General features: G+C 42.9%; 2 protein-coding genes across 2 annotated transcripts in view; one reads left to right on the top strand and one right to left on the bottom strand.

Annotated features, from left to right (window-relative positions):
- Positions 1 to 24,740, top strand: part of LOC110971327 (dyslexia-associated protein KIAA0319-like protein) — a 71,474-nt gene extending 46,734 nt beyond the window's left edge. Inside the window, exons 13-23 of the mRNA XM_051955446.1 lie at positions 718 to 841; positions 1,509 to 1,641; positions 5,655 to 5,803; positions 9,098 to 9,249; positions 12,065 to 12,203; positions 13,302 to 13,461; positions 15,559 to 15,701; positions 16,974 to 17,096; positions 17,801 to 17,891; positions 17,987 to 18,075; positions 20,339 to 24,740. Coding sequence (XP_051811406.1) covers positions 718 to 841; positions 1,509 to 1,641; positions 5,655 to 5,803; positions 9,098 to 9,249; positions 12,065 to 12,203; positions 13,302 to 13,461; positions 15,559 to 15,701; positions 16,974 to 17,096; positions 17,801 to 17,891; positions 17,987 to 18,075; positions 20,339 to 20,535 — 1,500 coding nt within the window. The 3' untranslated portion in view covers positions 20,536 to 24,740. The remainder of the gene's footprint in view (positions 1 to 717; positions 842 to 1,508; positions 1,642 to 5,654; positions 5,804 to 9,097; positions 9,250 to 12,064; positions 12,204 to 13,301; positions 13,462 to 15,558; positions 15,702 to 16,973; positions 17,097 to 17,800; positions 17,892 to 17,986; positions 18,076 to 20,338) is intronic.
- On the bottom strand, positions 6,252 to 7,991 carry LOC127536291 (nuclear factor 7, brain-like). The gene is made up of 2 exons (XM_051956250.1): positions 7,742 to 7,991; positions 6,252 to 7,658 (listed from the first exon to the last, which is right to left on the bottom strand). Exon 2 carries the CDS (start codon positions 7,641 to 7,643, stop codon positions 6,252 to 6,254), a length of 1,392 nt encoding a protein of 463 aa, XP_051812210.1. The 5' UTR covers positions 7,644 to 7,658; positions 7,742 to 7,991.
- Positions 24,741 to 26,953: the final 2,213 nt, after the last annotated feature.

Below are 26,953 nucleotides of genomic sequence, written 5' to 3'. Positions count from 1 at the left end.
TTATAGGAACCAAAAAATATTTTCCTTGTCTGAAAAAAATCCCCCAAAAAACAATCCTCAAAAAAAATGCCCACATTTGTGAAAATTCACGAAACCTTCAGGAAGAAAATTCCAATAATTCCTTAAAAGTTTTATTTAAAAATCCTCCAAATGTGGCAAGAATATTATTGTAAATATTTTCAACAAAATGAGTAAAAACCTTCAAAAAATCCTAAAAATATCTGAAGTGATTCCATATTTATCAGTAAAACTTCTGATATTTTCTTTAAGAACATTCACATAAAAATCAACCAAAATCCAGAAAATTCTCTGGATTTTGGTTGATTTTTATGTGAATGTTCTTAAAGAAACGTTTTTAACATTTCTGTTTTCCACCAAAAATGTATAAAATGTGGACATCAGAAGCTTCACTGTGAACATAGATCTTTTAAAACGGCTTAATTTAATCTGCAGGACGACATGAGGGTCAAACTTATTTGAGTTTTCTGTTAAAATTCAACTCAGAACAAGATAATTTCCAGATATTTCAGATGCATTGTCTTAATACACGTCCCTCTTTTTGCTGAAATGTCTCTTGTTCAGTGAATTTATCTTAAATCAGTGGGATGAGACGTTTAGTGTAAAAATAAGACAAATAGGATTTGGAGTGTTTGCAGTGCAGCAGAGGTTTCTCCTGGTTCTCAGGGTAACAGCAGCCTGTTTTTCTGGTTCTTTCAGGGCGTCAGGACGCCCATCCTGCAGCTGTCGGCCATGCAGGAGGGAGACTACACCTTCCAGCTGACGGTGACGGACTCGTCCGGACAGCAGGACACGGCTCAGGTCACCGTCATCGTACAGCCCGGTAACACACGGCTCTGTTAAAGTACAGAACACAGCCCAATGTTACATAAATCCAGAACAGAGGAGCTGAATGAAGCACCCACATGTTTTATAGAATAATTAGAACGAAAGCAGCAGAAACAGCTGAAGGACTGCGGAAAAATAAACATTAAAATAGAGAAAAATGTTTAAAATGGCTACATAAAAGTGCATTTATTTTGAGAACGCTGTGGTCCTTAATGACACAATCTGATTTTATTTTGGACACATTTGAACCATCTTAGACTTTTTTCTGTTTTTTGGATCATTTTTGGATAAACTTGAGTCGTTTTGGACGGATTTCACCTCGTTTTAGACACAGTTTAGACACATTTTATGAATTTTAGAAAAGTTCTGGTCATTCTGGACTATTTCTGGGTAATTGTTGACCAGGTTTATGTCGTTGTGGACACATTTAGTGTCTAGTTTGTGTTTTTGCAGTGATGTGAGCAGCTGGAAGCAGAACACAACACAAGAACAGGATATCATTTTAATTCTCTGTTTATTTTATTATAGTTTTTAGTTACTTTAACCTCCAATCTGATTCTTTAATTTTAAGCTTTTTCAGAGGAACACCAGCAGCTTTTTACAACCGACCAGGACTCTGTTTTCTGTTTCATTTCCTCACCGTGGTTCTTCTGTGTCTCCAGAAAACAATAAACCTCCATCAGCGGACGCCGGACCAGAGAAGGAGCTGACGCTGCCCGTGGACAGAACCACGCTGGACGGCAGTAAGAGCAGCGACGACCAGAAGATAGCCACGTACCACTGGAAGAAGACCAGGTCCGTCCACGGTGGTGGAATGATGGAAATACAGCTGGGCCATGTCACAAGGATCACAGCTTTTAAGAGCCTTTAATCACGTCCTGCAGAGGACCTGAGGCATTAATATGTTTGGTGGCATTAATGTTTCTTTAACTTCAGATTGTTTAGCAGATAGACACGTTTTAGAATGAAAAGCACATCAGAGTTCTGGTAAAATGCAACTAAAATAACTGACAAAGCTTCAAATAACCACAATAAGAGACAAAATCATCACAGAAATTAGTCAGTTTATTACAAAAAGACAACATTTCCTCCTCTAAAAGAAGCAAAATTACCACAAAGAACATCTGGTTCTTCATCTGCAGTAACTTCATCAATGATCAGAGTTCTACCTTCAGACTGGGAATATTTCCACATTTATCACTTTAATGGACTTTTTCAGAACTTCATCAGTCCAGCAGACAGAACCAGGACATTTAGGAGGAGAAACATCTGAGTTCTGATTAAAACTGACACTAAATTGGCTAAAAAAGCTGAAAAATTATCACATAAATTGCCAGAATTACAACAAAAAGACACAATTCACCCCAAAAAGACACAAAAAGAGCTGTAAATATCCTGAAAGGTTCAAATATGTCAGCAAAAACACAGACAATCGTCACAAAAATGACCAAAACTACCATGAAAAGGACCAAAACTACCATAAAACGGGTGAAACTGAGACAAAAACTCACATTTGTCCCAAAAAACATGCAGAATAACCTCAAAACACCCAAAATTACCACAAAAAGACACAAAACTACCTTGAAAAGTTCAGATATTCCAGAAAAAAAAGCAAAATCACCACAAAAAGAACCAAAATTAATACAAAAAGTACCAAAAACTACCACAAAACTGGTGAAATTGTGACAACAACTCAAGTTCAGCACTAAAAAAGACACAAAATCTCCACAAAAAGAGCCAAAATGACCTTGAAACATTCAAATATGAGAGGAAAAGCATTGAACATCAGGTGACGAGAAATTGTCAAATTCAAATTTTGTCCAAAAACATGGAAAATAATAACTTTAAAAACACCTAAAATCACCACAAAGAAACAAAATCAGGTCTGTACAGGACTTCATTAGATGAAGTTATTTTACATAAAAACAGGATCAGGGGAAACTTTTGAATCATTTTGTTCATTTTTGTCTTGGTAGGACTTTGTTTGAAAATACAGGAAATTAAAATCTAAAGAAGATTTTCACTGAAAGTCACAAACTCTGTCTGTCCTCCTGTCTGTCCTCCTGTCTGTCCTCCCGTCTGTCCTCCTGTCTGTCCTCCCGTCTGTCCTCCCGTCTGTCCTCCTGTCTGTCCTCCTGTCTGTCCTCCTGTCTGTCCTCCCGTCTGTCCTCCCGTCTGTCCTCCCGTCTGTCCTCCTGTCTGTCCTCCTGTCTGTCCTCCTGTCTGTCCTCCCGTCTGTCCTCCCGTCTGTCCTCCCGTCTGTCCTCCTGTCTGTCCTCCTGTCTGTCCTCCTGTCTGTCCCCCCCTCTGTCCCCCCTCTGTCCTCCTGTCTGTCCTCCTGTCTGTCCTCCTGTCCTCCTGTCTGTCCTCCTGTCTGTCCTCCTGTCTGTCCTCCTGTCCTCCTGTCTGTCCTCCTGTCTGTCCTCCCTCTGTCCTCCTGTCTGTCCTCCTGTCTGTCCTCCTGTCTGTCCTCCTGTCCTCCTGTCTGTCCTCCTGTCTGTCCTCCCTCTGTCCTCCTGTCTGTCCCCCCCTCTGTCCCCCCCTCTGTCCTCCTGTCTGTCCTCCTGTCTGTCCTCCTGTCCTCCTGTCTGTCCTCCTGTCTGTCCTCCTGTCTGTCCTCCTGTCCTCCTGTCTGTCCTCCTGTCCTCCTGTCTGTCCTCCTGTCTGTCCTCCTGTCTGTCCTCCTGTCTGTCCTCCTGTCTGTCCTCCTGTCTGTCCCCCCCTCTGTCCTCCTGTCTGTCCCCCCCTCTGTCCTCCTGTCTGTCCTCCTGTCTGTCCTCCTGTCTGTCCTCCTGTCCTCCTGTCTGTCCTCCTGTCTGTCCTCCCTCTGTCCTCCTGTCTGTCCTCCTGTCCTCCTGTCTGTCCTCCTGTCTGTCCTCCCGTCTGTCCTCCTGTCTGTCCTCCTGTCTGTCCTCCCGTCTGTCCCCCCCTCTGTCCTCCTGTCTGTCCTCCCGTCTGTCCTCCTGTCTGTCCTCCTGTCTGTCCTCCCGTCTGTCCCCCCCTCTGTCCCCCCCTCTGTCCTCCTGTCTGTCCTCCTGTCTGTCCTCCTGTCTGTCCTCCTGTCTGTCCTCCTGTCCTCCTGTCTGTCCTCCTGTCTGTCCTCCCTCTGTCCTCCTGTCTGTCCTCCTGTCCTCCTGTCTGTCCTCCTGTCTGTCCTCCTGTCTGTCCTCCTGTCTGTCCTCCTGTCTGTCCTCCTGTCTGTCCCCCCCTCTGTCCTCCTGTCTGTCCTCCTGTCTGTCCCCCCTCTGTCCTCCTGTCTGTCCTCCTGTCTGTCCTCCTGTCTGTCCTCCTGTCCTCCTGTCTGTCCTCCTGTCTGTCCTCCCTCTGTCCTCCTGTCTGTCCTCCTGTCCTCCTGTCTGTCCTCCTGTCTGTCCCCCCCTCTGTCCTCCTGTCTGTCCTCCTGTCTGTCCTCCTGTCCTCCTGTCTGTCCTCCTGTCTGTCCCCCCCTCTGTCCTCCTGTCTGTCCTCCTGTCTGTCCTCCTGTCCTCCTGTCTGTCCTCCTGTCTGTCCTCCCTCTGTCCTCCTGTCCTCCTGTCTGTCCTCCTGTCTGTCCTCCTGTCTGTCCTCCTGTCTGTCCTCCTGTCTGTCCTCCTGTCTGTCCCCCCTCTGTCCTCCTGTCTGTCCCCCCCCTCTGTCCTCCTGTCTGTCCTCCTGTCTGTCCTCCTGTCTGTCCTCCTGTCCTCCTGTCTGTCCTCCTGTCTGTCCTCCCTCTGTCCTCCTGTCTGTCCTCCTGTCTGTCCTCCCTCTGTCCTCCTGTCCTCCTGTCTGTCCTCCTGTCTGTCCTCCTGTCTGTCCTCCTGTCTGTCCTCCCGTCTGTCCCCCCCTCTGTCCTCCTGTCTGTCCTCCCGTCTGTCCTCCTGTCTGTCCTCCCGTCTGTCCTCCCGTCTGTCCCCCCTCTGTCCCCCCTCTGTCCTCCTGTCTGTCCTCCTGTCTGTCCTCCTGTCTGTCCTCCTGTCTGTCCTCCTGTCCTCCTGTCTGTCCTCCTGTCTGTCCTCCCTCTGTCCTCCTGTCTGTCCTCCTGTCCTCCTGTCTGTCCTCCTGTCTGTCCTCCTGTCTGTCCTCCTGTCTGTCCTCCTGTCTGTCCTCCTGTCTGTCCCCCCCTCTGTCCTCCTGTCTGTCCTCCTGTCTGTCCCCCCCTCTGTCCTCCTGTCTGTCCTCCTGTCTGTCCTCCTGTCTGTCCTCCTGTCTGTCCTCCTGTCCTCCTGTCTGTCCTCCTGTCTGTCCTCCCTCTGTCCTCCTGTCTGTCCTCCTGTCCTCCTGTCTGTCCTCCTGTCTGTCCTCCTGTCTGTCCCCCCCTCTGTCCTCCTGTCTGTCCTCCTGTCTGTCCTCCTGTCTGTCCTCCTGTCCTCCTGTCTGTCCTCCTGTCTGTCCCCCCCTCTGTCCTCCTGTCTGTCCTCCTGTCTGTCCTCCTGTCCTCCTGTCTGTCCTCCTGTCTGTCCCCCCCTCTGTCCTCCTGTCTGTCCTCCTGTCTGTCCTCCTGTCTGTCCTCCTGTCCTCCTGTCTGTCCTCCTGTCTGTCCTCCTGTCTGTCCTCCTGTCTGTCCTCCCGTCTGTCCTCCTGTCTGTCCTCCCGTCTGTCCTCCTGTCTGTCCTCCTGTCTGTCCTCCTGTCCTCCTGTCTGTCCTCCTGTCTGTCCCCCCCTCTGTCCTCCTGTCTGTCCTCCTGTCTGTCCCCCCCTCTGTCCTCCTGTCTGTCCTCCTGTCTGTCCTCCCGTCTGTCCTCCCGTCTGTCCTCCCGTCTGTCCTCCCGTCTGTCCTCCTGTCTGTCCTCCTGTCTGTCCCCCCCTCTGTCCTCCTGTCTGTCCTCCAGCGGTCCTGACGGTGTGAAGATTGAAAACGCAGACAGTGCTGTTGCCACGGTGACGGGTCTGGAGGTCGGTACATACGAATTCACCCTGACGGTGACGGACGACAGGAAGCTGGAGGACAGCGACACGGTGACGGTCATCGTCAAGGAAGGTCTGTCTGTCTGTCTGTCTGTCTGTCTGTCTGTCTGTCTGTCTGTCTGTCTGTCTGTCTGTCTCTCTGTCTGTCTGTCTCTCTGTCTGCTGGTAAACCAGTGTCCCAGCAGCAGAAGTTCAGCAGAAACCAGGAGATATTTTCCATATTTCAGGTCTAAAAATCCTCTCAGGAGCAGCAGAGTGAGTTTTCATCTAAACCTGATGTCCAGGAACGTTCCAGGTGGTAGAAATGAGCCTGACTCTGCTGTGAAGACGTTTCCAGATGATTCTAACAGCTGGAATCAAACATGAGAACATGTGTGGCTTTAAGGCGGCTGATCTTCTACCAGCAGATGTTCTCCTCCAGCTGTTCCTCCACCCAACGTTCACATCCAACAACAGTCTGATGATCAGGTCCATCAGGTGGTTTGTTCAGCTCTGGAACATCACAAATGTTCTCATCTTCTTTATCTGCTCTGTTCCACTCTGACTGAGACCTTCTCTGGTAGAATCTTTACTTCACCCAACCAAATGTAAAAGAAGGGAAACATCTTCTGAGTGAACGTGTGGTTGAAGGTGTGGATGAGAGTTTCAGTGTCAGCATCAGAGAACGACAGCGTTCCTCTGGTAAAGTCCAGATTCACTCTGATCCTCTGGAGCTTCTTCTGCACTGAGAGATCAGTGGAGGAAGCTGGAGGTGACCGTGCTAAGTATTTATCTCCAGAGAACCCTATACTCCATGATCCAGACCGTATGATTCCCTTCCTCTGGGCAGACTCTTCTAACACACCCAGTTTCCAGTGTTTACAGTCTCCAACCTCCACATTCCAGCTGTGAGTCCCTGAGTTGAAGCCTTCAGAGCTCAGAACAAAGCAGGAACCAGTAATCCTCTCTGGATTATCAGGAAGCTTCTGATAACCTCTACGTCTCACACTGGTCAGATCTTCAGACAGGATGAGTTCTGGATGTGCAGTGTTTGGGTCCAGAATGAGAGGAGTGTAGGAGACCACGTCCTTCATGTTGTTCCAGATGTTGAAGCTCAGGTTGCCCACATGTTTGGCCTGGTCTATGAGAGCTCCTGACAGCAGCTGTGGATCCTCCAGCAGGGGGCAGCGCTGGACTCTTTCCACTGCAGCCTTGTAGTTTAGCAGGAGTGAGACGTCTTCAGCTCTCAGCTGCTCCTCTGTGGCTCTGACTGTGTCTGAAAGATCTGCTATCTCTCTGCTCAGAGCCTCCATCTTCTCCTTCATCCTCCCAGTCTTCTGCTCCTCTTCCTCCCTCAGTGCAGCCATCCTGGCCTCCTCTTCCTCTCTCAGAAACTGGTGAAGCTTCTCAAACTGCTCCTTGATCTGCCTCTCTGTGTGTCGGGCCTGGACCTTAATGTGTTCTGCTGTTTGATCAAACTTCACTTTAAGTCCTTCAGAAACCTTCAGCTTCTCCTTTAAGGGCTCCAGAGTTTCCTGAAGGTCCTTCCTGTGTTGTGGAGCTGCTTCATCGATGGGTCTGAACCTGTGGTTGGAGTGTTTTTCTGAATCTCTGCAGACGAGACACACTGGCTGCTGATGGTCCAGACAGAAGAGTCTGAGTTTCTCAGAGTGGAAACTGCAGAAAGACTCTGAAGATCTCTGAGTTCTCTGCTGCCGGAACGACTCACACACATTCTTTAAAGACAAACTAACAGGTGGATCATCTTTAGAAGATCTTCTCTTACAAACTGGACAGTCGTGTGTTGGTTTCTGCCTCCACCAGGTCTTCAGACAGTCTCTACAGAAGCTGTGGCTACACGACAGAACAACAGGATCTGTGAAGACCTCCTGGCAGACCGGACAGCAGAGATCCTCCTCTGATCTGGAAGCCATTTGTTCTGAGTGAAGCTGGAAACACAGCAGAGTCCAGTGAGTCACTGTGTTCTCTGGAAGCTGCTGTGACTCTGAGTGGTGTTTGTGCTCAGACTCACCTTCAGTGTTTGTCTGGAAGCAGCAGAGTTGTAGCTGGACTCAGTCTGAGGACGCTGAAGCTCCGTCTGATCGTCTCTTTACTCAGGAACAATCACAAACTGCTTCCTGTTTGTGTGAAGGGTTGTTTCTTGGCACCGCAGCGGTTCAGACTTTGACACGTCAGCAGGTAGTTCCACCCATAGATATGAAGAGTAGATACGTCAGCGCGCTGTAGCAGCTGGCTTAGCCACATTCCTGCATGGCGCCATCTTGGAGGGACAGAGTTCCCATTCAGAGCAATGAATGTACATTTAAAATGAATCAGAATCTGATCATTTCTCAACCGATTGTCGTGTGGTCTACTTTATTGTCAATGTCAAAACATGTGCTATTGATAGAGAATATTTGATCTGAAAAAAGAAAACACAGAAAACGTTTCCTACAAATGTAACCTGCAATTTTAGTTCTTATTATTTAGGTCCAGAGGCCAGGGACTCTTTCAGTTCAGCCATTACACATAAATGTAAATATTTAGATGTGTAGAAAATGTTCTGAGATCAAAAGATTTAATTGCAAATTCAAGTTATTTATTACCTCTGCATGAAGGAGGGACTTTAATCAGTAAACAGAGCTCTAAACTGCCCTGAAGTTTCAAGTTAACGGCTGTTAACGGGACCTTGAAGGCAGCACAGAGACCTAGCAGGAGCTGGAGTGGAGGGTTGATGTCCACCTCCAGGACAGAGGAAGATTTCCAGTGTTGATGAAAATGCTGTGAGCTCAGAGTACAGTTAGCCAAAGACACAAGGATTAAACACTCCAGATCAGTTTTCCATCCATCCAGGTGTCACAGCCGACAGGATAAATCTGGTTTCTGTTCATTATTTTCTAAAACCAACTTCTATTTGTCCAAAATACCTCAAACCTTTTCAAATTTGCCCTGAAACCTTCAAAAAAGACAAACATTCCCAAATATCTAAAGAATTTGTCCAATACGCCTCCAATCATGTCCTGAATGATTTAAACCTTTCAAAATTATAAAACTTTGTCTAAATTACTCAGAAAGTCTTTCCAGAATGACTCAAAACTTTGGTTCTTAACCTGATTTTAGTGGTTTCATCTCCTCAGTTGTTTTCTTTGCTTGATGCAGGCCAATAATCTGACCCTTCAGAGATGATTAACATCCTTTATGACCACAGGACATGTCTTCCTACATGGAAGCTCCTCCCTGCATCAGCCAGGGTTAAACAAGGTGATGTCATCACTGCAGTAATTAACCAATGGAAGGATCTGACCTATTAGTTAAATCTAGGAGGAGACTTTTCTTTGGCCAGTCAGTGTACTTTTAATCCAGAGCCTTTCTTCTGTTTCTCCTCCAGAGGTGGACCATCCTCCGGTGGCTCATGTCGTGTCGAGTCCGGCCGTCGTTCTTCCCGTCAGGACGGCCACCCTGGACGGATCCCACTCCACAGACGATAAGGGTGGAGTGAGCTACCTGTGGACCAGAGAGGACAGCAGTCCTGCTGCTGGGGTGAGACCGGCTCATAATACAGATGAATGTTAGAAATCACTGGATTAGCAAGTGTTTTCTGCTGACACAGTTAGTGAGGGTGACTTTGTTTCCCTTGATGACGGGACTTTCAGTGACTGACCGACACGGAGCAGCAGCTCAGTGAAAAGCTGCTTTAGTAGATTTTAGTTTACTGTATTTTAAAACAAGCTGAGTCCTACCATGAAGAACATTTACAAAATGTTTAAAAAGTTCCTCCTCAACCTGTTTTCATGTAAAAGAACTTTAGGATATTTAATGAAGTCATGCACAGACCTGATTTTGTGTTTCTTTGTGCTAATTTTTGCCCTTTTCTTGGTGATTTTGTGTCTTTTTGTGGGTCAGATGAAGTTCTGAGGCTCAGAAATGATGGAAAAGTCCATTAAAGTGATAAATCTGGAAATATTCCTGTCTGAAGGTAGAGCTCTGATCATTGATGAAGTTACAGGAGATGAAGAACCAGATGTTCTGAGGAGGTTCTGGGGGAACTTTGGTCCTATTTGGCAGATTTTTTTTTCTGTGCCAAATTTGAGTTTTTGCTGCAATTAGACCTGTTAGTGGTAATTCTAAGTGTTTTTGTGGTGATTTTTCATGTTTTTGCTGACATATTTGAACCTTTAAAGGTAGTTTTTTTTTTCTTTTTGGGGTGATTTTGTGTGTTATTGTTCTAATTGTAGTCATTTTGTGGTTGTTTGCTTTTTGTGCCAAATTTGAGTTTTTGTCACAACTTCACCTATTCGAGGGTAGCTTTGGTCCTTTTCGTGGTAAATTCTGTCATTTTTGTGATGATTTTCTATCTTTTTGCTGGTATCTTTGAACATTTCAGGGTAATTTTGGCTCTTCTTGTGGTGATTTTGCAATTTTTTGTCTGAATTTGAGTTTTTGCCGCAATTTCACCTGTTTTGTGGTCCTTTTGGGGTTGTTTGGCTCTTTTTGTGTCGTTTTGTGGTAATTTTGGCCATTTTTGTCGTGATTTCCCAGGTTTTTTTTTTTAGTAATTTTAGTGTCAGTTTCTCGGAACTCAGATGTTTCTCCTCCTAAATGTCATGGTTCTATCTGCTGGACTGATGAAGTTCTGAGGCTCAGAAATGATGGAAAAAGTCCATTAAAGTGATAAATCTGAGTTCTGATAGAAACTAAAAACAGATCGGTTTTACATCTATCCAAATAAGATCCAGAATGACATTAAAATTGTCCAAAATGACTTGAAAATGATCCATAATGACAGAAAATGAATTCAGAATGACATGAAATTTGTCCTAAATGACTCAAAGACTGTCCCAAAGTCACAAAAATGATCCAAAATGACGTGAAAAGATGCAAGTTGACATAAAACTTGTTGGAAATGACAAGAAAATTGTCCAAAATCACTCAAAAATCATCCAAATAGACTGAAGGTTTGCATAATGACACAAAATTAGTCCACGGTGCTTCAAAAAGAGTAAAAATTTGTGCAAAATGATTCAAAAATGTTTCAAAATTACAGAAAATGTGTTGAAAATGAAATGAAATTTGTTCTAATTTGCTTGAAAATGATCCAATTTCTGAGTCAACATTTGTCTACAATTCTAGAAAAAAAGGTTGTGAATAAAAAACAGATTTATTCTCTGGACTGTGACACCTGGATGGATGTAAATCTGATCTGGTCTCACTTTTTACCAGAACTCAGATGTGCTTTTCCTCCTACTGAGTTTTTTCCCTCGTTGAGATGCTTCGACTATGAAACATGTCAACAAGGTAAAAAACTCACCCTTACTAACTTTGTTGGTAAAAAGAATTGCTAATCTAACGTAAGAAAACAACAAAATGAACACAATCTGTTCTAAATCTCTGATGTTTACTCTGGGTTCATTTCTAGCACTTTCTATTAGACAGAATATAAAACTAAAGAAAGTGGAGACCTTTGACCCTCTGAACCCCAGAACTCAGTGGTTGGTTTGAAAGTTTAAAATGACCAGAATTAAATTGTTCCTTTTTAAAACTAGTGTCAGCAGCAGACTCAGAAATCCAGAGTCCATCAGGTTCTACTTTTCCCTCTAAACCCTCTTTGTTTCTGCTGCAGCTCAACACAACTACACAAAGGAAACCAAAAACTCCACAACATTGTTCTGAACACTTCAGTGTCTTTAATTTTAACTTCAAATAAAATCCTGTACAGATGGATCTTCTAACCCTGTAAAGCCCAAAACCTGCTGGTAGGAAAAGTCCCCAAAATTACACCATGTGTAGGAAAAACACAATAAAAATGTAAAGAAGCATCAGTTCATCAACTTTCCCAACACCGGTCCCTGAACTGCTGTCTGACGCTCTGATCCATCTGCAACCATCTGAATCTGAGCTGAACACCAGGATGTCTGATCAGAACCATTCAGTTCTACATGCTCATTTTAAAATGTCAAAATAAACCATTTACACTGAGCAGATACTGTTAAAAAGCTAAAACATCTGTTCTTCTATCTGCAACCATGAAGCCCTGACTGATTCAGAACAGACAGATGACAACAATTAAAGCATAAATTAGTAAAACATCTGTGGTCTGCAGAGCCTCCATGTGTTCCTGCTGTTGGTAGCACCAGCTTTACCTTCCTCTTTATTCTGAGTCCTACTAAAAGAAGACATCTCTGAGTTCTTCTTCATGTTCCTCTGGTTCCTCGGAGCTGCAGGACTTTAGAAATGAACCAGAGTGAAGAAAATGAGCAGTGAAGCTGCTGGAGTGTTGAAACTAAGCCCACAGTTAGTCCTGATGATGTCTGATGGTAGCTCACATCTAAACGCCTCTTTGTGTTTTTGTTCATAGGATGTGCTGAACAACTCTGACCACCAGGCGGTGCTGTTTCTGGGAAACCTGGTGGAGGGAAAGTACAGCTTCACCTTGACAGTAACGGACAGTAAAGGACAAAGCAGCAGCGACAGAGGAACCGTGGAGGTCAAAGCAGGTGAACTACAGAACATAGAAGAGAATAGAATCACTTTATTAGAAGAACCATAGAACCATAGTCTGTTTAGTTCACCTCAGAGTTACAAACCGTGGCTTCTGTTCAGCTCTTATTGATTTATAAACTGGTTTCCAGTATGTTTCAGCTTCTATAAACTGGTTCCCAGTATGTTTCAGCCTCTATAAACTGGTTTCCAGTATGTTTCAGCTTCTATAAACTGGTTCCCAGTATGTTTCAGCCTCTATAAACTGGTTCCCAGTATGTTTCAGTCTCTATAAACTGGTTCCCAGTATGTTTCAGTCTCTATAAACTGGTTCCCAGTATGTTTTCGGTCAGCTGAGCTAAATCTCCTCCATGTGGTTCTATCGAGGTGTCCTTCTGGTTCTTTCCTTCTAGTTTCTGTAAAGTGTCTGAACTATAACTGGTTCTTTATAAACAAAATTTAATAAAGTTGAATCACTTCTTACAACCTTTTCTGGATTTTATTTGAGTTTAAATTTAATTTGAACTGTTATTATTATTGTTGTTGTTGATGTTATTGTTGTTATTACTATTATTGGGGATGTCGCAGTCACGTTTTCGTGCCTCCATCTGAGTCATTTAATATTTAGTCTTAATCTGATTCCATTTTTCATATCTGTGAATTCTGTGACTGAAGGTAAAACATGAATCAAGTTTGGGTTGAGAACATTGTTTAGAATAATGATAAAAATATAAAACCTTTATTAGCATTCTGCAGATGTACAGACCACTCTGACCAGGGCTGAGACGTTCCTGATTCTAATTAATATTCCATAATGAGCAGAAGACCTTTCTAATGACTGATTTAGACACACGATGTGAAACCAGAACCGATGCTTTTATTAAACCGGTCAGACGTCTCCTGGCATCATCAGAAGACGTACCAGAACTCAGCTTCACATCTCAGAGTGCTGCACACTTTGTTTCCTTTTCTTCGTGTGTGTGTCGTGGATCCCAGCAGGAAGTGATGCGGCAGCAGGTTGATGAGGTCACAGCAGCAGACAGGAAGTGATCCCAGCCTGGCTGTCCTTCCAGAGGATCTGACGGCTGTTTTCTCTGTCCTGTTTGTGTCCTCAGACCTGTGGGAGCGTGACCTGGTGGAGCTGGTGCTGGAGGTGTCGGTGTCCCAGGTGTCCCACCGCCAGCGGGACATGCTGCTGCGACAGGTGGGCGTCCTACTGGGCGTGCTCGACAGCGACATCATCGTACGAGAGATCAGCGCTTTCAACGAGCACAGGTAGGCCGCTCCTGAGAGTTCTTCAGTTTGGAACGTTTTGTCACGTTGGACAAGTTTTTAACCTTGTCCAATCTAACCTCACAACCATCTAAAAAACGCTCCAAAAAGACGAGCAAAGTGTCCAAAGTCACACAAAACATGCCCAAAAACACTGGAAATTTAATTGTAAATTACTGTAAAATCGTCCAAAATGACTGAAAACTTGTTCAGAACAGCCTGACGACTGTACAAAATGACTACAAGGTCATCCAACGTGACAAAGACTTGTCCAGACAGACAGACAGACGATCGTCACGTAACTCTGCTGGGTTTCTTGGTGGAGTAAAAATTGAACGGAATTAATATTTGGTTTCTTTATTTCTCTGCCGAGGAACGCAGCAGTGTTATGTGATGATCGACGTCCGTCTGTCAGCAGCATTACTCTGAAACAGAACAACGGATTTGGATGGAATTTGAGCGAATATTCGGATCTCAAAATTAATACCCAGATACCACTGTGGGGACCGAATATTCAGATATTTGGGTTCAGCCCGAGTATATTGTGTAGAGAAACTGTATTAGATCAGGACTCAGTGTCTGTAGATGCTACATTTTAATGACTGTGATTTGAGACTCAGATTTGATCAGGACTTCCCTAAAATAATATCTGTTTATTGAGCTCTCTTCACAAAGTGTTTCAGAAGGCAGTGAAATCAAACAGAGAAGTCATGAAATCATGAGAATCTAATAGATGATGGATAAAAAACCAACACAGACACACGATAGCTGATGCTAAAGTTTGATTTACCACCGAGGTCCAGATCTTAGCTGCTCCCAGCTGGTCGGAGGTCATGAAGCCTCACAGAAGACTTAGGCTACGTTCACACTGCAGGCTAAAGTGACCCAAATCAGATTTTTTTGCCCCTATGCGACCTGTATCTGATCTTTTCATGACAGTCTGAACGACACAGATCCGATTTTTTCAAATGCGACCCAGGCCACTTGGACATGTGGTCCTAATTCCGATACGTATCGGATCTTTTGCCATGCGACTTCAGTCTGAACGACCAGGTCACATTTATCCGACCTATAGGTCATTGGTACACGACAAACGTCACTATTCTGTGCTCAAGCAAAACACATCTGCGGGCTGCTGAAGATATGTTTCCTGCTGTGAGAGTGTTAAAAAGAGGCGCTCACATGTAGGTAAAGGTCGCCCTTATCATTCTAAAATTCTGAATGAAGTCTGCATCTGTGAAGCCTCTCACATCACTATCCACCACTCCTGGCTGTGACTCTGCACCCACACAGTTCTCTGGACAGACGTTGCTGCCACTGCCCCACAAAACTCCAGGGCCAAAATCCTGGCTCTCTTCCTTCTTGACCTTCTCCTTAAAACCATTAAGTTATAAATATGCAGGCTCCGGCTGGACAACAACTTTAAAATGTCCAGACATGCTCTGCTGTTAGCGTCCATGTTTACTTCTGTAAACACTGAACTCGCTCTCTGCGTGTCGTTGTTGTCGGGACACTTTTGGGTCGTGTGAGGTTCACACAGGAGATCACATACAAGTCGCATTTTATTGGAAATGTGAACGAACTCGCAAAAAATTCGTAATTGAGCATTAAGCCCTGCAGTGTGAACGTAGCCTAAGTCATGGTTCCCTTTAACATCTAAACTCCTTCATGCTGTCTGCGGGCCAACATGGACTAACTTCACCTCTGATCACTGCAGCTGTAAACAGGGAGAGGCTCCACCTGGTGGAACAGCCAGGTACTGCAGCTGCAACACCTGAATTTATATTATCCAGGAAGATGGTGTCAGATTGGGCCTCAGCATCAGCAGAAACTAAATATTAGACGACTGGGATACAGAGCCAGGAAATCCTCAGTTTATTCAGAACATGACAGAGAACGGAACTTTCTTTCTCCTTCTCTCTCTGAGTAGCAGTTCTTCTGGATTATTTCAGAAAGTCTTCATCCTAAAATCCTCTCAGAGAAATCTTGTAATTTAACTCCAGTCCTGTTCCAGCACCGATGAACATCTCACCATGGATCACTAACAGATAAGTAAATGCTAACATGGAGCTAACTCTTCCTCATGTCTTCCTCTCTCAGCACTCGTTTGGTCTTCCTGGTGTCAGGCGGTCAGGGGCGCCCTCCTCTGTCCGGTCGCAGCGTTGCACTCGGCCTCCGCAACAAGCTACGCAAACAGAAGAACGACTTCCTGATCTACAAGGCCCGACGAGTCGATACCGTCAGTGAGTACCTGGCAGCTGTTTGTTGGAGATGGAGGAAGCAAAGCAGGAGATGATGCTGAAGTTTGTGTTTTCTGTGTCAGATTCTGAACGTTTGTCAGTGAATGCTGCTTCTTGTTGCTTTGAGGCTGCAGGAGGTTCTCAGGACTGGCTGATTGGACCTCCTGACTGTTAGTGCAGAAAATGTTGAGATGATTTCAGTGATCGTTGGACAGAGTCCCTCAGTTTATTAACCTAAAGTTTAGTTTCTTTATTCTCTGGGGAAACTAGATTGTTTGTTCTTTTGTAATGTTTTGCCTGTTTTTTTTTTTTGTCTGACTTTTGTCGTGTGTCTAATGTGTTTGTCGTTTTGTGTTTCCTTTTTGTCTCACTTTTATTTTTTGTTTTACTTTGATCATTTTTTGTTTTGCTTTATTCCGTGTTTTGTGTCTCATTTGTGTCATTTTGTGTTTTTTGTCGTTTTGTTTCTTGCTTTTGTCATTTTTGGTCTCGTTTGTGTCATTTGTGCAATTTTTGTCTTATTTTTGTTGCTTGTCTAATTTTTTGTCTCTTTTTGTTTTGTTTTATCTCGTTTTTTGTCATTTTGTGTTTTGCTTTATGTGTTGTTTTGTCTCGTTTTTGTTTTGTATTTTTTGTCTTGCTTGTGTTTTGTTTTTCACTTTGTCTAATTTTTTGTCTCTTTGTTTTGTTTTGTGTCGTTTGTCTCATTTTTTTGCTGTTTTGTCTTATTTTTGTAATATTTTTTCTTGTGTTTGTTGTTTTTGTCTTTTTTCGTCTGACTTTTGTCACTTTGTGTTTCTTTTTTGTCGTTTTGTGTCTCATTTTTGTCATATTTTGTCTTGTTTTTGTTGTTTTTTGTCCTTTTTGTCTTCTTCTGTGGTTGTGATCCTCCAGTAAATCCTCCATGGTTCAGGTCCAGGTGACTAAATGTTGTGTTTCTTTGTAGACACTCTGTGATCTGGAAGTTGTAATGAGGAAATGATAAACTGAGGATGAATGTGGATGAAACTGAACTTATTTTTCTTCATAAATGTCAGGTTGTTCATAATGTTTAGTAAAAAGAGAATTCCTTAAATGTGAACATTTCTGCAGTAAAACAAAGGAACCATTAGGAGTTGTGGTTATTTAGAGGTTATTATGCTGTGGTTTTCCTGGTTTTCCTGGTTTTACTGGTTTTACTGGTTTTCCTGGTCCACTGCAGATCAGACTGGACTAGGATCAGTTTGATGATCTTGCTCTGCTGAAGCGTTTTCTTCTCATCGTGTTCCTCCTCAGTCTGTCAGCTGAACTGTTCCAGTCATGGAGAATGCGACTCGTTCACCCGCCGCTGCGTCTGTCATCCTTTCTGGATGGAGAATTTCATCAGAGCTCAGCTGGGAGACGCAGAGAGCAACTGTGGTGAGACGAGATGAACCTTAATCAGCTTAGTCCCTCTGATAGCCAGATTCAGGGTCTTCAGAATCAGAATTCGTTTTATTGCCAAGTAGGTTTTTACACTTCCAAGGAATTTTCTCTGGTGCTCTTGGTGCAAGTACAGATAAAATAGTAAGTAAAGAGATGTAAGAAATATAGGATAGGATATAGGATTGTTGGGATGTTGGATCAGAAACAGATCTTCAGCCTCGAGGAGACGTCTGGTCACCATGATTAAAGTCCAGATTCAGCTACAGGCCCAACGTTTGGAAGCAGCTTCTAGTTTGTGTCTTCAAAGATAAAATAATAAAACCCAGCATTAACTGTGTGGATTCTGGGATGTTTCTGATCAGACTTTATGAAGCCTTTCCCTCAGTTTCCCTTCAGATGGACGCTGAAGTTCCCAGAGAGTCTCTGAATAAATGCTTTAGTTTTAGGGTTGAGGAGATTCACAAAAGTTAAAAAGTGATCAGTTTGAATTATTCACTTTAGATCTTTGACTTCTGAGAGTTCAGATACAAATGAATCCCAGTGAACCTCAGCTGTCCAGAATGAATAAAGCAGAGAACAGATTCCTGATAACTCCAGCAGGAATCTGTTCTGATGACTCTGTAATAACAGCTTTATTTTTCTGCACCAGTTAAACCTCTGTCCTGTCATGTATTTATGTGTGGTAAACTCTATTCCAGAGTGGAGCGTTCTCTACGTCACCATCGCCTCCTTCATGATGGTGGTTGCCGTGGCGACGCTGGTCTGGGGTACCGTGTGCTGCTGCAACAGGTGAGTTTGGTGTCTGCAGCTGTGACTGTTCACATTAACGCTGTAGTAAACCTGTAGTTGGATCAGCTGATCACCTGCTGGTTGTTTCCTGGAAGGAGGAAGAGCAAAGTGAGGAGAAGCAAAAGCAGATATAAAATCCTGGAGGACGAGCAGGACAGTCTGGAGCTGCAGCCGCCCAGAGCGGGTAGGACACACAACTATATGACAAAAACAACACAATAACACAACAACAACACAACAACAACCAGACCTGGGGGGTATTCCATGAAGCTGGCTAAAACAGGCTGGGCTTACGCCGGTAAGCGTGGCTTGAATAAGCGGCAACTTTAATCTCAGCTGCAAGTAGTTCCACCAACGAGGCTCAGCTGTTTTTCAGAGACGCTTATTCAAGCCAGGCTGATCCAAGCTGCGGCTGAGCGTGCGACCGGGGAGATAAAAAGCCCCGACGTGTCGATCGTCGAAATGATGATATTATGTCTAAAAACAGAACGGAGACTTTCTCTTCAGCGGAGCAGAAACTTCTCACGGAGTTGTACGAGGACTAACGGGAGATTATCACAAGAAAAGGCAACACGGTTGATAAAGCTCTAGACGCTGCCTGGCAAAGCATTGCCGACCGTTTAAATGCGCGTTTATTTTCTTTTTAATGAAGCACTTAGTCTGAGCGTACACACCCACATGTCTGAAAATTTAATTTTCAGAGGGCAAGTTTTTGACACTGATTAGGGATAACCCACAGCTGCAGTGGTTGATGACTGTTTTTTCCTCACCCTGAAGTTTGTCACACTACTGTGGCCCAGAGGAGATCAATCTGATGAAATAAAGCTTTTAAAACCCATTGAAGACATTTTTTATGTGTGTATAAACATATATATATATGAGAGAAAGAGGCTACAGCCTGGTTTTGTGTAATGTGATGGTGGTTTTCACTTTTTACTCTGGTAGGCCTAATTCATGTTCTTGATTTGACAAATATATATCCACCATAGATGAATAAAGCAGCAGGTAACACCTAAAACCAAAGGAGGAATACTTTGGAAAAAAGGGGAAACTTCATGTGGAGATGTTTCATCAAACACTCAAACTTTGAATGAAAAAGCAGAAAAAAACATGTAGGCCTACAGAGGAGATGTCATTTTTATCAGAGATGATAGTGCTGCTGTGGCCTACATTTAAATAAGGGAGAAGACACAAATGAGCTGTACACAAAATAGTTCTCTCATCATTTGGCATCACCTTTGGATTCTCATCATGATCAGATTGGACCGCTGGTAAAAGGAAGGTATTCTTTATGGAAAACTGTGGCTGTTGTGTCCTGCTTATTTTAACACAATCTGTGCCTATTCCTGTTACGTGTTGACTGAACTTTGAGGGTGAAAGAAGAAAGAAAATCAGATATTTCCAAGTATTTACCGCTGATGGATTCCAACCCACGGCGCAATGAAAAGTGAAACCACATTTAATCTACTTAACTACACTCTAACCACTGACCCACAGTTACACACTGTGACAAAATGTGTAATATGATAGAGTTTATTTATTTAAAAAAGGTCTCAACGTATGTCACCAAACAAGAACATCACTGATTACAGATCAAGATGAATTTAATGTGTAACATGCGGTTCACAGGCGTCTTTCTGAAGCTCGTCAGAACCTTCTCTGACATGGAGCTAAAGTAAGCTTGACTGTTAGCCTGCCCCGGACCAGGCTTGTCGCTCTGGCTGAGTTACCATGGTTACCAAGCCAGGCTAGCCCTAAGCCTTGTTGGTGGAACTAAACTCTCACTAAAGTTAGCGAAGCTGACCGAAATAAGCCAGGCTTAGACCTAAGCCAGCTTCGTGGAATACCCCCCTGACCAGAGCCGGTAGGACACACAACTATATGACAACAACACAATAACACAACAACAACAGCACAAAAACAGCCGCCCAGAGCCGGTAGGACACACACAGCTATATGACAATAACAACACAATAACACAACAATAAGACAACACCACAACAACAACAACACAATACAACAACAGCACAATAACAGCCGCCCAGATCCAGTAGGACACACCACAACAAAACAACAACAACACAACAAAACAACAACAACACAACGACAACACCACCACCACCACGACTGATGTGTTTGTCTCCATCCTGCTGCTGCGTTTTGGTCGGTTCTGAATCTAAGCTGATTAATGAAAGTTTGGAAACAACACATTCAGTCGTTCCCTCATTTATAGAACAGAATATTAGTTACACTTCTTTTTGGTGTGTAGTCTGTGTGTAGTCCTGTGATAGGCTGGTGCCTGTCCAGGTGAAGTCAGGTGGGATAGACTCCGCCCCCTGTGACCCTAATGAGTATACGGTGGTGTAATGTGATTCTGATGGACAGATGTTTAAAGGAGGACTGAAGCATCAGTTCTCCTCCTTCTCACCCTGATGTTCTGGTTCCAGCCCGTCTGAAGCCGGTTCCTGCTCCCACCTCCTCGGCCCTCATGCACTCAGACTCGGACCTGGACAGCGAGGACGGTCAGGGCGGCGTTCCGTGGACGGAGCAGGAGCGAGGCCAGCTGCTGAGGCCCCAGAACGGGTCCCTGAGGAACGGCCAGGGTCCGGCCCGACCCAAGAAGCAACGAGAGGAGCTGCTATAGCAGGACAGGAGGAGGAGAACCTCAGCCCTCCATCCCTGAAGACCTGAGCAGCAGGAGGGGAGACCTCCTGGACCGGACCTGCTGCATCTGAGCCACCAGAACTCAGGCTTCAGACCAGATCCCTGAAATCCACCAGACCTGAGGAATGTACTGCTGAAGAACTTCAACACCAGCCTCTGTAGACACGCATGTTCACAGCAACACGCCACCGCTCCAGGTGGACCAATCAAACACTGCCATGTTCAACCACCGGTCAGAGGAGGAACCGCACCTCCTCCTGGACCTCCTCCTGGGCCTCTGAGCCGGCTGCATGTTCTACGTGGGCTCTGTGAGGACTTTGTGGCTGCGGTGCTCAAACAGTTTGTGTGTTTTATGTGATTTTAACCCACAGAGACGTTTAGAAGAACCTGGAGGCTGCAGGAGTCACTGGAACACTGGAAGAACATGGAGCTCCTCATCCTGATGCTTGAAGCACCACCACTGACTTCCTGTGACTAGACGATGACTCGATGACTAGACGATGACTAGACGATGACTCGATGACTAGACGATGACTAAATGACTAGACGATGACTAGACGATGACTTAGACGATGACTAGACGATGACTAGATGACTAGACGATGACTAGATGACTAGACGATGACTAGACGATGACTAGACGATGACTAGACGATGACTTAGACGATGACTAGACGATGACTAGATGACTAGACGATGACTAGATGACTAGACGATGACTAGACGATGACTAGACGATGACTAGACGATGACTAGATGACTAGACGATGACTAGACGATGACTAGATGACTAGACGATGACTAGACGATGACTTAGACGATGACTAGACTCCTCTGTGAACTTTGATTGAACTCATCTCGTGTCTGAAGGAGTCGTCTGCGATGGTTGAAGGTTGAGCCATAAAAATGCTGCATCCACAGTTTATTTTCTGGAGGAAACGTCCAGAACCTCCTTTAGTGGTTTTAATGAATCCTGGACTTTAGTCTGAATCTCTTAATTCTCTGTTCAGTCGTTTTGTCTCTGAACTCTGTTTGTTGAAGGATGGATTCACAGTTTTATTTTCAGGGGCTAAACCAGCAGTTTAACAGGTTTCAGTGGCTGCAGCTTTTCTTCTTCTGCTCATAGCGGCTGATAAACCTCTGAACTCTGCAGATTCAGTTTAACTCAGCGTGGTTCATTTTTAATCTGAACTCCTGCAGCTCTGCAGAAACACAATGAAGGAGAACCGTCTTCTGTCAGAAGGACTCAGAATGACAGAAATAGGAAAAAATACACATTTATTTGGTTATTTATTGTAATTTACTAAATAATGTGAAATCTCAAATGTCAAAGTTGCTCAAAATTTTTCCAGAATGACTCAGAATTTTTCATAAATGATGAAAAATGTCCAAAATGACTAAAAATGCTAAAAAAGTTCTTAGTCTGTCCAAGATGACCTGAAAGCAGATGGAAATCTATCAGAAATTTGTCCAAAATGACTCAAAAAGTTCACAAAATGCCTTAAATCTGTCCAAAATATCTCCAAATGTTTTTAAAAACCATCAAATCTGTGCAAAATGACTAAAAATGCGTCCTCAGTGACCACAATTCATCCAAAACAACTCAAAGTTTTCCCAAAATGACCTAAATCTGTCCAAAACGGCAAAAAATGCCTTGAAATCTGTGCAAAGGACAAAAATGATTGATTTGAAGACGTGGAATGTGAAGAGACTCTTTGGTAACGTCACACTTTAACTGGAGTTCATTTAAAGTCCTGCAGCTCTGAGGAACCAGAATGAAGAAGAGACGATCAGAAAGATGTGGAAAGACACAAATGAGAAAAACACTGAAAAATACATCAGATCAGCAAATGCAACCTGCTTCTACAAGTCCTCAGATGGTAGAAGAACAAATGTTGGCTCCACATGTTGGAGATGTTTAGCTCCACTTTCTGTTTGTTGAACTCGTCCTGCAGTTCAAAACTCTGATTTCTGTCTTCTGACTGTAGATCTCAGCTGAGTCCCTGAAGGAACACAGAATTTTTAGTTTTTTACAGAATCAGGTCTGAATCAAGGGTTTATTTTTGGTGAATATTTAAACTTCATGTCCAGGAAGCTGAAGATCAGATGATTCTTCCTCACAGTTTGGTTTTTATTCCAAAGATGATCCAGTTTCAAACCTGCTGGCAGGTTTCAGGGTTCAGAGGTTTGGAGGTCAAACAAACAAAAACAAACACTGAGAGAGGTCTGAAGAAACAGAAACAGGATGTTGAGTTACCATGACGACACCACTGGACTCCGCCCACCGGCTGCTCTGCTGCATGCGCTGCAGACTGATGGAGGCGGAGCTTGTTCTGCATCAGTTTCCAGCAGATTGAGAAACTGATGCATAAACCTGTGAAATGACGACAGTGTTCAGCTGCTGCTCGTGATCATAACTGTGAGGAGATATTTTAATATGTTTGACTGATTTTTTAGTAAAAACAGTGAATCCATCCTTTCAAACTGACACCAGTAGGAGCAAATCTGTGGAACCAGAGTGAAATCTGTAACAATAAACCCAATAGGTGTCTAAAATTAACCATCATTTGTCAAAATTACCCAATAATTGTCTAAAATTATCTATAGTTTGTCAGAAGTACTCAATAATTGTCCCAAATTAACCAGAATTCATCAATATCACTCCATAATTGTCTACAATTAACCATAATTTGTCAGAATTATTCAATAATTGTTCAAAATTAACCAGAATTCATCAAATTTACTCAATAATTCTGCAAAATAAACCATAATATGACAAAAGTACTCAATGATTGTTCCAAGTTATTCAATGATTGTTCCAAATTAACATAATTTGTCAAATTTACTCAATAATTGTCCAAAATAAACCTAAATTTGTCAAAATTAACCAATATTTGTCCAAATATTTTCCCCACATTAACCATAATTTGTCAAATTGTCTTAATAATTGTTCAAAATTAACCAAACTTTGCCAAAATTGCTCAATAACTATCTAAAATACACCATAATATGTCAAAATTACTCAAGAATTGTCTAAAATGAACCATAATGTTCCTAAACTGAATCAACTTAATTTCCCTTTGACTGAATAAAACGGGGTTTTGGTGTCATTTTCTTTCACAGCGATCATTTCACTGATTCCACAGATTCCCTCTGATGGTTCCAGTTTAGAGATGGAGCTTCACTAAAATCTTCTGGACTTCCTCTACGTTTGGAGTCCAGACGGTTTGTTGGGGGCGGAGCTTCACTAAAATCTTCTGGACTTCCTCTACGTTTGGAGTCCAGACACGTCATTGGTCCAGACGGTTTGTTGGGGGGCGGAGCTTCACTAAAATCTTCTGGACTTCCTCTACGTTTGGAGTCCAGACACGTCATTGGTCCAGACGGTTTGTTGGGGGGCGGAGCTTCACTAAAATCTTCTGGACTTCCTCTACGTTTGGAGTCCAGACGGTTTGTTGGGGGCGGAGCTTCACTAAAATCTTCTGGACTTCCTCTACGTTTGGAGTCCAGACGGTTTGTTGGGGGGCGGAGCTTCACTAAAATCTTCTGGACTTCCTCTACGTTTGGAGTCCAGACGGTTTGTTGGGGGCGGAGCTTCACTAAAATCTTCTGGACTTCCTCTACGTTTGGAGTCCAGACACGTCATTGGTCCAGACGGTTTGTTGGGGGGCGGAGCTTCACTAAAATCTTCTGGACTTCCTCTACGTTTGGAGTCCAGACGGTTTGTTGGGGGGCGGAGCTTCATCTGAGCTTCTTTGTTCTTTCACTGCATGCAGAATGTGAATCCACCTTTCTGAGCCACTCTTTCTGTGTTGCTTCAGAGAAACACATCTAACGTTCTGTTCCTTTTTTAAACGTCTTTCTGATTATTTGTCCTGAGGCAAACCAAACGCAGCGCCACCTAGTGCCACCCTGTAGAGTCTGTCTTCTGATTGTTTCTGCTCGTTTAGCGACACTAATCCAGCTTCTCTTCTTCCGTTTGCACCATCCTGGATCTCTGGAAGTGACTTGACCTCGACTCGCTGAGTCCACTGTGAAGGCAGACGGAGAACGTGTGAATGAAGGGCTTTGATTGGTTTCTGGTTTTAAATCAAGTTTTAGTGAAGGATCTCCCCTTCCTTTGTGTCTGTGACCTGATGCCACTGGATCATCTGTAAATTCAAATAAAATGTTTTGCTTTGTTCACTTTTCTGACTGGAATGAAATAAAAACTGCACTTCTTTCACACATTTAACAACATTTATGCTTTCAGGTTGTCACGGCAACATGTTTCTGTCTACACAAAAATGATTCAGCATTAACCGTCATTTGTCAAAATTATTCAGTAACTGCTGCAATATAGAACAGAATAGAATCACTTTATTCATCCCTGAAGGGAAATTCAGTTGTCAGGGTTCTTCTCTGTTTCATTTTGAATTGAATGGCCTGACTGCTGATGGTGTGAAAGAATATGAACCTAAAGATGTCAGAATTACTGGATAAATGTCCAAAATCAGACAACTCATCAATTTTACTCAGTAATTTTTCAGTACAAGGGCGTCAGTTTGTTTTTAAAAGTGGAGACCACAGCACTTTGAGAAAATGTCGAAGAACGGCGGCAAAATGCCACAAGCTAGGCTCGAACTCACATCCACAGCACCAAAGGCGGAGGCTCAAGGTGTTAAGCTATCAGTACATGCAGGTAGAGGGGTCTGTGGGCCGCTATAGTACTAATTCTCCCGGGCCGAAATTTTGCCCCTGCACGCCTCTGGTCGGAGCTTCCACTTGGCACAGGCGTAAATTTAGCATCTGCGCGTTTTTTGTTTGTTTGTTTTTTTAACCTCAGGAAGGTGTGCTGCATGTCTGTGCAACTCTCGGCCGAGTGCGGATGGTGCGTTCAGGAGCGTCGGAATTTTCTTTACTGCTGAAAAGAACTGGGTTTACAACGGCTTACATGTGAAGAATTTGAATGTGTTGGAGACAAAATGACCCCTGACAAAAAGTGGGGGGGACACGTCCCCACCGTCCCCACCTAAACTGACGCCTATGGTTCAGTATGAACCAAAATTTGTCAAAATTAATCATAATTTGTCCTAAATTAACCATAATTTATCAAAACTATATAATTGTCTAAAATTAATCATAATTTGTCAAAATTACTCGATAATTACTACGACTACTACTAGTAATACTACAACAACTACTACTACTATCATGAATACTACTACTACTAATAGTACTACTGGAACCTTTATTTGCTCCATTCACACAGTTAGAGAACGAGTCCAGATCTCCAGATTATTTTATTTCATTATTATTTTATTATTATTTCATTTTATTATTTTATTATTATTTATTTCTATATTTTGTTATTTTTATTTTATTATTTTATTTCATTATTTTATTTTTTCATTGTATTATTTTATTATTGTTTATTTATTTATTTTGTTATTTTATTATTATTTTATTTCCTTACTTTATTATTTTATTTTATGATTATTTTGTTTTATTGTTATTGTTTTATCGTCCGTGTGTGGTTCGTCCTGATGAAGCTGAGCTCCGTCAGTTTTTTCTCCGTGGAGGACGACGAGCAGAAAGTCAGAAAATCAGCAGAATTCAGGTTGTCTTGGTGTTTTTCTTTTTAATGTCCTTTTAATGTGAACTTTTGCTTCTTTTCTCTGCTTCATGTCGGTTTGAACTTTAAACAAATCATTTTGTGATTATTTCCACAGAAATGAGTCATAATTTCAGTCATGGTTCTTTTGCATCTCCTTTCCACTAAAAAACAATAAAATCTGATTTTTGCTGCAGTTTATATCAAACAAACACACTCCTGGTGTCTCCAGAGTCAGATCTGCAGGTTTTAGGATTTTATATTTATCACCATAATGTGATGATTATTGAATAATTAGTCCTACTTTTGTCATTTTAATCTGAATATCTTTAACAAGAAGCTGCTGCTCTCTGACTGCATTATTATTTTATTAATTTTTTAACGTAAAAATTATGTTTTTTCTTATTAATTAGACAAAAATAAAAAATCATTTCGCTGCTTTTTTGCACAGCTGGTGAATATGAGTTGTTTGTTTTTTTACATTACAATTATGCCAAGAAAGTATTATTGCAATTTATTATTATTATTTTACAGATATTTCTGTACGAGCCATTATTTTAGTAGATTTGGTCATTTTAGTAAAGATAAAACCATTAGATTGCTTGATAATAATGATTATAATAATTGTTCATCCTTAATTGTTCATACATTTACTCTGAGCATTGTGTTTATTTTTCAGCATATTAGCATTGTTAGAATCAGAATCATTAGCTGCATGATTAACTTCATTAAATTAATTAGTTTGCATATTTGCTCTGTTGTGTGTGAATCTTCTGCATATGAGTTTTTTTCAACAGATATTTTT

Source organism: Acanthochromis polyacanthus, chromosome 11 (genome assembly GCF_021347895.1).
Source record: "Acanthochromis polyacanthus isolate Apoly-LR-REF ecotype Palm Island chromosome 11, KAUST_Apoly_ChrSc, whole genome shotgun sequence".
NCBI lineage: Eukaryota > Metazoa > Chordata > Actinopteri > Pomacentridae > Acanthochromis > Acanthochromis polyacanthus.
Note: the sequence above shows the minus strand (reverse complement) of the source record. Positions and strands in the feature narration are given on the sequence as shown.